The 12,350-nt window shown below is 45.0% G+C and overlaps 1 protein-coding gene across 1 annotated transcript; it reads left to right on the top strand.

Moving 5' to 3' along the window:
- Positions 1–1,455: 1,455 nt before the first annotated feature.
- Positions 1,456–11,174, top strand: odad3 (outer dynein arm docking complex subunit 3; the record flags this gene model as incomplete). The annotated part of the gene is made up of 13 exons (XM_079998946.1): positions 1,456–1,528; positions 2,015–2,136; positions 2,518–2,595; positions 2,841–3,032; positions 3,220–3,321; positions 4,805–4,930; positions 5,063–5,185; positions 5,595–5,741; positions 8,037–8,197; positions 8,686–8,842; positions 9,203–9,352; positions 10,747–10,819; positions 10,938–11,174. 13 exons carry the CDS (start codon positions 1,456–1,458, stop codon positions 11,063–11,065), a joined length of 1,632 nt encoding a protein of 543 aa, XP_079855072.1. The 3' UTR covers positions 11,066–11,174.
- Positions 11,175–12,350: the final 1,176 nt, after the last annotated feature.

Here is a 12,350-nt window from a genome sequence, read left to right on the forward strand (position 1 = left end):
GGGACAGTGTGTGTGTGTGTGTGTGTGTGTGTGGGGGGGGGGGGTCTCAAGGAGACAGTCTAGGAAGCAGTGAGGGATTTAGGAGACAGTCTATGAGCTAGGAGACAGTTTAGGAGGTAGTGTGTGAGCTGGATGACGGTCTAGGAGCTAGGAGACAGTTTAGGAGGTAGTGTGTGAGCTGGATGACGGTCTAGGAGCTAGGAGACAGTTTAGGAGGTAGTGTCGGAGCTGGGGGATTGTCTTGGAGATGGGGGCCAGTCTAGATGATAGCGTGGGAGCTAGCAGACAGTCTAGGAGCTAGGAGACGTGTAGGAGCTAGAGGACAGTTCATCTAGCAGCTAGGGGACAGTCTTGGAGACGGTTTCGGAGCTAGGAGACAGTTTAGGAGTTCGGGGACAGGTCAAGGAGATGGTCTGGGAGCTGGGAGACAGTCTAGGAGCTAGGGGACAGTCTAGGAGCTAAGGGCCAGTCAAGGAGCTGGGAGACAGTCTAGGAGGTAGGGAACAGTCCAGGAGCTGGGAGACAGTCTAGGAGACAGTCTAGGAGCTAGGAGAGAGTTTAGGAGACAGTCCAGGAGCGGGGAGACAGTCTAGGAGCTGGGAGACAGTCTAGGAGCCAGGAGAAAGTTTAGGAGACAGTCTAGGAGCGGGGACACAGTCTAGGAGCTAGGGGACAGTCCAGGAGCTAGGAGACAGTCTAGGAGCTGGGAGATGGTCTAGGGGACAGTCTAGGAGCTAGGAGACAGTTTGGGAGAGTCTAGGAGCAGGGAGACAGTCTAGGAGCAGGTAGACAGTCTAGGAGCTGGGAGACGGTCTAGGGGACAGTCTAGGCGCTAGGAGACAGTTTAGGAGAGTCTAGGAGCAGGGAGACAGTCTAGGAGCAGGTAGACAGTCAAGGAGCTGGGAGACAGTCTAGGAGCTGGGAGACAGACTAGGAGCTGGGAGACAGTTAAGGTGCTAGCGGGTTAGTCTAGGAGACAGTTTGGGGGCTAGGGGACAGTCCAGAAGACTGTCTTGGAGCTAGGAGTCCGTCTAGGAGCTAGGAGACAGTGTAGGAAACTGACGTCAGCTCCCTCTTGTGTTTTAACGGCAGCTCACGTCAGACGGTAATTCTATTCTGTGGGTATGTGCATGTGTGACTGATAGCAGCTCTTGCTGCCGCCCTCAACCTGTGTCCTCCCTCCGTCTGCCAACGCTCAGCTTTATAAGGGGGAGTTATGACGTCACGAACGCGTCAAACGACCACCCCCTCCGGTTGCCGCAGCTACGGAGGGGGCGGGGTTACGCCACGATTTATTTACACGTTTCCATGACGCCTGGGTTACACAGACGCAAAACCTGCCGCGCACTGTTTCCCCTTTAGGAAAACCTTTTGTGCAACATTTCGGAGCAAAAAAATAAATAAATTGGAATATTATAATCCTTGGGCTTTTTAAGCTTACTTTGAGGGGATAAAATGCAGTTCCAGGCTATTAAACCGCCCCTACATGATCAAATCACTGAAATGCAACAGAAAATTCAGCTTCTTGGTAAGTATACCGTTGTATTTTATGTTTACCTTATTATTTATGTACAAAGTATATGTACATATTGGGATTATTGTGTGAATTGTTGATACAGGGGTTATTGTTAATTGTAGGTTATATCTTTCGATTTATTTATTTTTGTTTCTTGCATATTACCTATTTATTTCATTTTTATTTTTTATATATTTTTTACTGAAAATGATTTGCTATTGGTTTGATAAGAGCTGCTTTAACACCGCAACTTCCCTCCGGAGATGAAAAAAGTACATCTATATGTATCCATCTTTTTTTTTCTCAATGCGACGATTCAACAGGGTCAGTGTAAAACAGCCGTGGGACAAATCATTTCAAATTTTGGCAAAGCGTCCATCCCCACTAGTTTTAGTCCCCCCCCCCCAACCCAGAGCTTCCCAGTGTTTGGGGAAGCGACGCTGGATCACGAGCAGAGTCGCTCATGATTCCAGTGCAACACACTCGTGTCTCCCCCAGAGGGCGAAAGAACATCGTACTACGAGAGGTCTCAGGACTCCATCAAGAGGAACAGAGAGACCATCCAGCAACTCAGGCAGGGGAACAAGAGCCTCCACCAGAAGTTGGCAAACGCCCTTGCTGTAAGCTGCTCCGAACACACCGCTCTCGACTCGAGACCCCGCTCTCATTTCGGGTTTTTGTGATTGCCCGTCGGTGGTTTCTCAACGGGTGTCCTTCGTCGTCGCGCCATGACCCAAGCAAAGATTTGAGTCATCCAGATGTATTTCTCAAAATGAATAGTGCAGTAACTCACAGTGACCTCGTGCGGTGTTTAAACACAAAGTGCAAATAAATCAATACAAATCCATTTAAAACATTGGATTGGGTCCCGGCAGTCGAGGAACCACCGCCACATATCATGGAACCGAGATGTCAACGTGACAAAGCAGTGCACCGATGCGATTACCCTCCTTGTGAGAACGCCCTGTCAGTGTTTAGGAACTGTGATCACCTGTCATCAGGGCGATCTGGATGTGGTCAAAGCAGCGTTTGAAAACAGAGGACCGGAAAAGGATGCCTACCGCAACATGTCAGCGAAGGTAAGTCGCACGCACGCACACACACACACACACACACGCACGTGGGTATGTAAACGCCATAAGAACATTGAAATGAATCAACAGCCAAACAGAACCACAAGCATGAGATTCTCCACCAACTTTTTGCAAAAGAGATGAATATCCCCTGGGAGAGTAAGAATCCGTCTAAATGTCATGAATTGTTCTCTATCCTTTGTTGTCTGCTTTTCTCTTTTGCTGTTATATTCCCCCCCCCCCCCACCTAGGCGGCCTTAGCGGTGCTCGACCAGAAAGTGCTGAACAAAACAAACCGCCTCAACGCAATGAAACACACTACGCACACTCTCTGCAAGCACCTTGAGGAGCTGCGGCTGCAGTCCCAGAGACTGAAGCCAGAGGGGCGTGTTTTATCAAATTATGACGCCACTTTTATGCACAAATGCGAGGACCACGCAAGGGTAAAAAACATGTGTGATGGCAATATGCTGTTGTATTGAAGGTCCAGAGCAACATGTATTACAGCACACACATATACACATTCAACTCCATCCCTCTCAGTAGCACATTGACACACACACACGCACGCATGCACGCACCGACAAAATGAAACACGGAGTTGTCTGTGTGTTGTGTATGTAACTGCAGCAACTGCGGCTTCTCGAGAACCGTCTGGACAAGGCCAAAATGAGGTGCCAGGAGGCTGAGCATATCATGAGAGAATACATCAGAGTCAAAAACCACCTGCAGGCAAGTTCAGCCGTTTGAACATTATTATCAACATTTTTTTATACACTTTATTAATCCCTGTGGGGAAACTGGCTCTCTGCATTTAGCCCAGCCTAGTATCTAGGAGCAGTGGGATCGTAGCTGTGCCCGAGGACCAACTCCGGATCTTGACCGATGCCTTGGTCAGGGCCGTTGGCAGGAGTGTCCAACCCTAGCAAGCGTGTCTTTGGGGTGGGCAGAACCGGAGGAAATCCACATGAACTTGCACACTCCACACAGAAAGGCCCCAGTTGGATTTTAAGCCAGGACCTTCTTGCTGTGAGGCAGCAGTGTTAACCACTGAGCCACCATGGCACCAAATTTAGAATTGTATCTCACACGATGCTTTAATTTTACATATGTATATTATATCACTGTTTTATATAGCACCTATAATAAATTGTATCTATGGCTTGTCCAGCTGTACCTTTTTATATTTTTTATATTGTTGCTAATATCAACAGACATCTGTAGCTGTTTGTGGTTCTAGGCATAGTGGAGCGCTTTTCAATTGGATACTTTTAATTATAAACGTACAGATTATTTCACCGATATTAATGTAGATTAACACTAATCAAACGGCTGTACATTTCCTGACACGTTATATTTTTATAAATTCATTTCATAGGTTAATCTGTTTTTACAAATAATTCAATAATTCAGCAATACAAATTGACTGCTGGATCGACAGTATAAGGACTAAACAAGAACAAGGAGTGCGAAAGTTTGCGCAATCCTGCTGGGACAATATTCATGTTAACATTAATATTAAATGAACCGCATTGATAATGTGTTTTTATTCATGCATTTATATTATTTATATAGCGCCATTGCAGCCACTCAAACAACCAGCTTGTAGCAGTTATGACAAGGGGACTCATCCTTTTTTGAAGGAAGACCCAAAATTCTTTCTTAGCAGAGTGTGACAATTTTTTGGAGGCAGCACCAATGATTTTACGCGTTAAAAAAAATGAGCATTGAAGCTGATGGACTGACAACAGGATGAGGCTAAATAAGAATCTTTCTTTCTGTACCTTCAAAACAGTCCATTACTGCAGATGTTCCACACTGAATATCACAGAGCATGGAGAGAGCTCCAAATGGATTGTATATACATTTTTTTATGTTTCAAATCCACTTAACATTTTTACTACAATTATATCATTCAAATATACAGATATACACACATCAGTCTTAGAAATGTCCCGTGACCCTGTGTGCATATCAAGTGACCCCCAAGAGAGTTTGAGGATGCCAGAATTAGGGGTGACATTGCCTGCTCAAGCTCGACAGCTTTTGCCAGGAGGATGTGACGGATCCATTTTCCAGACAAATCCGCTCAACCCCCAAAGCTCCTACTGCACCAAAAGGCCGTTTCCATTTGCCCCACCTCATGGCCGTGTCACGCTCTTCTACGTCCTCCCTTCTCTTTCTATGGCTCTTTGTTCCCCACTCACCACTTCAGGACGAGAGCCTGACTTTCCAGGACAAGCTAGACAGCCTGGAAGCAGACATCCTGAAGCTCAGAGAGGAGCATCACAACCTGCAAGTCACGAACACCGACGCTCAGCTCTCTAAGGACACGGCCAAGGTGACGTGCGACTCCTGATCACACCTTTGTTGTCATTTAAGAGCGATGGGATGTTTGCCCCCAAGATAATCAAAATGTTTTGTATATATAATCATCATGCAATCACCGTACTACCACATCACCCCATTCCAGGCGGAGTTGCTCCAGCTGGAGGAGCTGCTTCAGCAGGAGCGGAAAGAGAGAGAGCTTGTCATATCACGTTTGAGGAGGCTGGTGGAGGAGCGCAAATCCCAATCTGAGAAAGCTGACAGAAGGGTGAGTCTTTCTTTGTGGTATATGCATCTATCATAAGGTTATGTTGTGGTTATAGCTTTATTTGTTTCTGTTGTTATTGTGGCACTTTCGCCTACTTAAATAACCAAATAGCCTTTGCAATTAAGGATGCGAAAAACAGTCGTTACATCTTGATACCACATGTGAAACACCATGCTAGCTATGATTCCAACCTGCCATAAATATATGCTCAATTTCTATTATTATGAGTTTAGAATTGAACATAGAACTTACACGACTCAACAACAAAGCAAAGTCAGAACACAATGGACGGACAAGATCACTGAGTCTCCTCAGTATTTAACGCGTTGTTGAGAATAAGGTAGTAAGGTAACAATCGTTTTGAATAAGAACATGAGTACGCAATCCTGAGTGGCTGTATGATCTCCAGGCCCAGCGAGTACCTATACTTCCAGATGAGCTCAGCAGTGAGCCCCAACGCAGCACAACCAGGATGGTAGGTGAGGAGGAGACCATCTCTACCTTCGAGGAGGCTTTCCAATGCATTAAAGAGGCCATTGGGGTCACCAACATACAGGTATGAATGGAGAGCAAAGACCGTGTTGTCACGATCACACTTTTTGTGGCCTCTAAGTTGGGGCAGGTAAAATGTCCTGAATGAGGTCACGTCACTTTTTCTCCTTAAATATATGTTTTTGAGATGTTTTGCCTTTATTACAGATAGCAGTGATAAGAGAAAGGAAATATTGGGGGTAGAGAGAAAGAGACATGCAGAAAATGACCCTGGTTCAAACCCGGGTCACTGCAAGGCATTTGCCTACATGGTACTGTGTGGTTGAACAAGGGAGAACACTATACAGTATGTAGCCCTAATAAGCACCACCACCCAGTTCACAGGACCTTTTTTCCTACCGCAGGCTGAGCGAAAACCATCTCTGGAAGAGCAGAGGTTTCAACTTGAACTTCACAAATAATTTCTTGAACTTGAACTTGAACTTCCAGCCTCATGGCCCTGATGATTCGAGTGCTTTGGTTCCCATCGTTTAGAGTGGACTGGTTTTTCCCATGGAAATCCTCAGTGAGAGCCACAGCTTATCTTATCTCATGTGAAGTCCTCCGAGAAGACAGATTGGAAGAAAGATTCTGTACATCATGACCCAACTGCACATAGCCAAAAGTGGGCAGAGGGTGGCTTACTAGAAGTTGCCAGCACTGCCAATGGAAAGAAAACATTACAAAGAACACTGCTCTCAAAAAATTGTACCCTTACCTGGATGAAGCGGCCTTCTCAGGGTGGGAGGTCGGCTTAAGCACGCTGCACTGGGCTTCAAAGAGAAATCCCCTGTTTGTTTCAGGCTGCAGCCATGTGGCAAAACTGCTTCTAGAACACTTAGATGATCGAGGCAAGCATCAGGGTTGCATGTTCACCGAATCTGCTGTCCTCACTGCGGGTATTGGATGACGGACTTGCCCATCAATTGTCATATGACAAGGTCATATGAACAAACCCACCACCCTTCACGCATGTTGGGCTAGACATGTTTGGACCCGGGGCAAGCACAAAGCAGCTGCGTGGACCCGCCGAGCAAAGTTGTCAGGACCTGTAAAGAGATGGGAATCCTGCTGACTGATCCCCGTGAATGCCAGGATGTACTCCAGTTGAACACCAGACTTTATGCTCCGACAGACCAGTGCCTCTCTCACATGAGATGTTGTCAACCTTGACTGCTGAGGTCACCAGAATCATAAATTCAACGCCTCTCACTCCCATCTCCATGGAATCCAGACTCACATTTTCTGTTGACACCAGCATGGCCCATCACTCTGAAGGTCTGCACTCACCTTTTCCCTCCAGGTGACTCCAACCTCCACAGAAAACAATGGAGGCAAGTGCGGCCTCATGCCAACACCTTTCGGAACAGATGGAGCCATGGATACTTGGCGACGCTTCAAAGTCAAAGCAAATAAGAAGAATGGGAAAACCTGAAAGTTTAGTCTTGAGGATGCTCAAGCCAAGTGCAATGAATGGCCAATGGCTCTTGTGATGAAGGCGTTCTCTGGCAGTGATGGGAAGGTGGAGAACATCAAACTCAGGGTCGTGAGTTAGGGCCAACCAAGATTTTCCTTACACCATTTTCAGAAACAGCCATTGTGTCAGCCAAGGAATGAGATTTCAAAGGTTTTTCTTTCCTGTAGACATAAACATACACACATACAGTATATAGTGGTATCTAAACAATTTCAGACAGGGAGTGTCATGGGACACTGTTTGTGTCCTCTAAGTTGGGGCAGGTATAAAGTCCTGATTGGTTAGTGATGGTCATGTGATTCTTAAAAGTCAGTCATGGCGAGGTCATATGACATGTAACACAATGACTTAAAAGTCAACCTGGAAGTGACTATAGTGCCAACGTATCTCTGAATTTTAAGTTTAAAAGTAAACTATTAATGATAGATAAAAAAATACCAAACTAAGCTAAATATAGTTCATTTTTGCAGCTTGTGCATAGAAGCCATCTGAAAGCAATGTAAACCCATTGTGTAATCGAAAGACTTTGAACCTTTTGTAACCAAAGAATTACAACATTGCATTTTTTTCAGTAAAAAAAAAGTGGCGTGAACACTCCACTGCTATTCTCTTTTTTTTTTCTTTGAGTCTTAGAAGTAAAACTTCACTCACATGTCTGACTTTCACTGAATCCACCTCGTTAGCTATCTGTTGATTTTGATTAGATGGAACACACATTGGGGACAGAATAAATGTGTATTACTCCCCTACTATTTGTGTATTGGTGTTATATGGATTATTGATATACAGTATATGCCAATATGTACATACTGTATCCAGGTGTGCTTTTAAATGTTTCTGTAGGAAATAGCAGAGCGCTTTATCTCTCAAGGGGAGACACACAAGCACCTGGAAAACATGAAGAAAGAGCAAGAGGGGATTCTGCTGCAGCTGAAGAAGGAGAGGGAGCGCCTGCAAAAACAGTTTCAGGACCTGAAGTACTCCGGGGAGACTAAGCACTCCAGGTCAGCATAGCACATATTTAGTGTGGCTGATCACCCCTTTCTGGCAAGAAGGGTTACCGTATATTAAGCGCTGGGCTTGATTGGAATTCTCTCAATTAAAGTTTTAGCGAAACTACACTTTCACTAGTAATTTGAAGTTGAATCACTGATGACAATCACTTTGTTGACCAACTCCCTAACTTTGGAACTGACACATGAAGTATGCTAAATTCTTTAGAGTTTGACTATCTGTTTGACACCTTCATTTTTTTATACGTGTTTAGACAATGTAAAATCAATCTTCAGTCACAGGCGTGTTCCCATCTTATTAATTTGATCATCCAAGTAAGGCATGAGAACTTTGGGACCCTCATCAACAACTCAACAACAATCATTGTCCCCATATCAAAACTGATCCCTCTTCCACTCACTCACTCACACACACCCTCTCTCTCGCTGTTTTTGTTCCTCCCTCACCTTGTTTGTCCTTACTCCATGGTTTTACATAGTGGTCAACAGATGCAGGAAGAGTGTAGGCAGCAACTGCGAGCAGAGCAACAGCGATTTGAGGCCACCAAAGAGCGTCTTACCTGGTTCCTTAAAACCCTCCACACTGTCCGCACTGGAGTGGAGCATCTGGCGGACAAACTACAACATATCACACTGGTAAATGAAAAAAAAAACAAAAAAAAAAAAAACATTTCGGTATTAATGACTATAACATACCGTACATGGGAGATTCATCCAAGCAGTCTTAACAATTTTCTTAAATGGATATGTTATGCACATAATAACTGACATAAAGGATCAAAGGGAAATTGCAAGAATTTACATATATTGATCTATAACAAGGCTCACGATATTTCCTGCATTTTTGCTTATCTAAAAGGTGACTTAAAAATTCTCTTGAGGGTAATAACACAACAACAACAACAACAACAACAACAACAACAACAAAAAACACTACACACACATCTGTTCAAATCCATCCACTGAATCACCTTTGTGTCATTCTTGCCCCATCAGGATCAGAGTGAAGTCCCCCTCTTGTCCCCTGACTCAGAAGAGTATACGGTCGAGCTGCTCGTCCAGTGTGAGCTGAAGCTTCAGCTGCTGCAGCAGGAGTTCCGGGGAGTGGATCATGTCGTAGTAATGAAGGAGATCGAGGATGAAGAGGTGAGAGATCAGGCCTAGAGGGATGTTAGAACTGTGGTTTTTGTTTCGCTAGCCAAGCCATGTCTTAACATTGACTTGCCTGTTGCCAGGGGTGACAGAATTATCAATATAATGCCTACAAGGCACCATCACAACATAGAGTGCATTCGAAAAAAATGAATTTAATCCCTTTTAGAAAATTGTGGAATTTTTACGAATGCACTGTAGGTCATGCTGCATATTAAATTAAACTTTTGGTATTTGGCGCCCCTACAGCTTCTGAGTGCAATTGCACTTTTACACCACTGTCACTGTCAAATTTGAACCTTATCGGTCACATTTCAATAAAAGTCTATGGTACAGACGCAAATACAATGTATACCTAGGTTACAACATCCCTTGCATGGACCTGAATATAGGAGAGCCGTGGGGAGAGAGGTAGCAGTGCAGTGCTACCCCTACCGGTGTAGGTACCAGATGTGCTCGGCCTGGCAGATCTGCTCGCCCGTGTGAGTCAGGGCGAAACAAACCCTGTGGTGCAATGAAAGTGAGGGCCAGCACGTGCCGGCTGAGGTGGGGCGGGATCCCGGCCCTGCGGTTTACCAGGCAGAAAAACGAAAAACCCGACTGAACCAAACACCAAGCAGGTGACGGAGTGCAGTAAAGCTCAACGCACTTTTCCTGTGGTTTCGGAACCCGAACACTGAAGTTACATAGTGCAAGAACAGCCGTTCGGGGGGGTTGGTAGGAATGAAAGAGGTGCCATTCTCCATATTACAAGTCAGTGTACCATCAAAATGTTTCTAAAGCTGTTATTTTGAGGTAAAAAAAAAAAAAAAAAAAGTCTGCATCTTTTTCAGCAGCAAGGGGAACTGGTCTTTCTCTTAGTATATCAGCCGTGCTGTTACTTGCGGAGCTTATCTTTGGTATTTGAAGAGAAAGCCAGGCATTGAAACTACCCGAAGTGTTTACTCTTGATTACTTAAGCACCGGGGCAGCATTTCTGTTTGAGGACATGTCGTGCCAGAGCGCTCAGGATATGAAATTGTTATGACGTAAAAGTGTCTGCCATTTACTAATGACATTGACCACTTTACCCTCGGATTCATTTTTGGAAAGCATGATCTCAGCAGCTCATGGCCCTCTGTGCTGATGATAGTTCAAATACAAGAGAGGATTCATCCCTGCTTTGCGCATACTCTTACAAGTGTTCTCCTGATCCGATGGCGATCCGATCCAATTTTAGTTAGATGTTCAGTTTATTCCGATCAAGGTGCCCTATCATGTAAATAAACATTGAAGGGTAAAAAAAAAAGCGAAATAATGGCGAATATTATTGACATCTAACATAGTAACATTGAGTGCGTGTGTGTGGGGGTGTTTGTGTGTGCGCGTGTTTATGCATTTCTGAGCAGTTCCTTGTAAAGATAGAGGGGAAACTGCCAGACTCCAACACCCGCATCAGATTGCCTGAGGACACCATCAGCGGTGAGTTGGGAGCACCACACGACACACACACACACACACACACACACACACACACACACACGAGCAGCTTCATCCTTTTCCCTTTCAAACAATCACAATCAAGCGTCTTCTGTCTCAGCGGAGGAAGAGAGCGAAGAGGAGGAGGCTGAAATCATCTCACGGGAGGCACTGAAGCGTCAGTCTCAGCTGATCATTGACTCCAAGACCAAGAGAAAGCACCGGAGGAAGAGGAAGTTACAGTACTGATCCAAGAGCGGGCTCGTCACGCACCGGTCTTGTTCCAGCGCAAACCGCACTGAGGAAGAGAGAGATGTAGGACGCAAATGAGTTTGTAATTGATTATCCAAAATGAAAATCCGGGATATTCGTAAGTTCATGACTAAAAGGTACGAGGCTTTGAATTTGAATCGTTCAATCCGGTGTAGTATTAACATCAACCACTACGATAATATTTGATATTTACCGATACAGTAAGATACATTTAGATTTACCACTACAGTAGCTCTAGAATATAAACAAGGTGTGTTTATAAAGAAATTATATTGCCACTAAAATAAAATAAAAATTGCATATTGAAATGAACTGCTCTGAGACACATTTTTCCTGATGATTTAAAATGAAGTGGGTCATTTTTATTACCTGCAAGAGTAATAATAAAAGCTGCCCACTGCTCCTGGCTGTGCCCCCGGAGGAAGGACAAGCCAGGACGGGTCAAATGCAGAGGAGCCATTTCACCGGCCACCATCAAAGCATGCGCATGTGTGTGTGTGCAAGCATGTGTTGTAGTGTGGGTGTGTTGCGTGACGAATAAAGACTGTTTCTTCTTCTTCTTCTTCTTCTTCTTCTTCTTCTTCAATAGATTTAGCAAAATGTTGGTTAGCAATATTTTATTGGTTTATATTGACTTATAGAATCCTTTACAAAAAAAAAAAAAGGCGGAAATCTTCACTGTCTAGCTTTGTAGACTGCGCAACGCGTTTCGGAACAGGCTGTTGTGTTTTTCTTCTTTGTTGACGACAACTATTTGTCGTCGTTAGGCTACTCGCCTTGCTCACCCTGGGCTAGCTAGATTCCAGATTGCTTTCATGCTACTCTGTTGCGCACACTGAGCTGGCTAGTTTCGAGACTGTGCTTCATTCCACTGAGGCTGGAACCCTGAAATACCCGACCTCCTTCTGGGAAAAGTGCAAAGGAACGGCCATTAAAACCAGACTCCCAAATCGGAATGTCGAGGGGGGGATCATTCGGCCGAGATAACAGAGCTGACGTCACAACAACATGGCGGCACACCCCATCGTCGGAGAACAAAATTCCCCCGGCGTGGGTTAGCGTTTGAAAACAAGTCCGCCTTCGAAATGACTCGGCAGTCTCGCCTCCTGTTCAGGTTCTTGTGAAACCAACAACAACCCCCACTCACCCGCATTGAATGACACATTTACCGCGGGCGCCCATGTCTTCCCGAACAGGGACGAACGGGACACGTTCTATTTAAAGCTCAGGAGGCGTCGACGAGCTCGCAACGCACGACTTC

This window comes from Zeus faber (genome assembly GCF_960531495.2).
Source record: "Zeus faber genome assembly, chromosome: 4".
NCBI classification, from domain to species: Eukaryota; Metazoa; Chordata; class Actinopteri; order Zeiformes; family Zeidae; genus Zeus; species Zeus faber.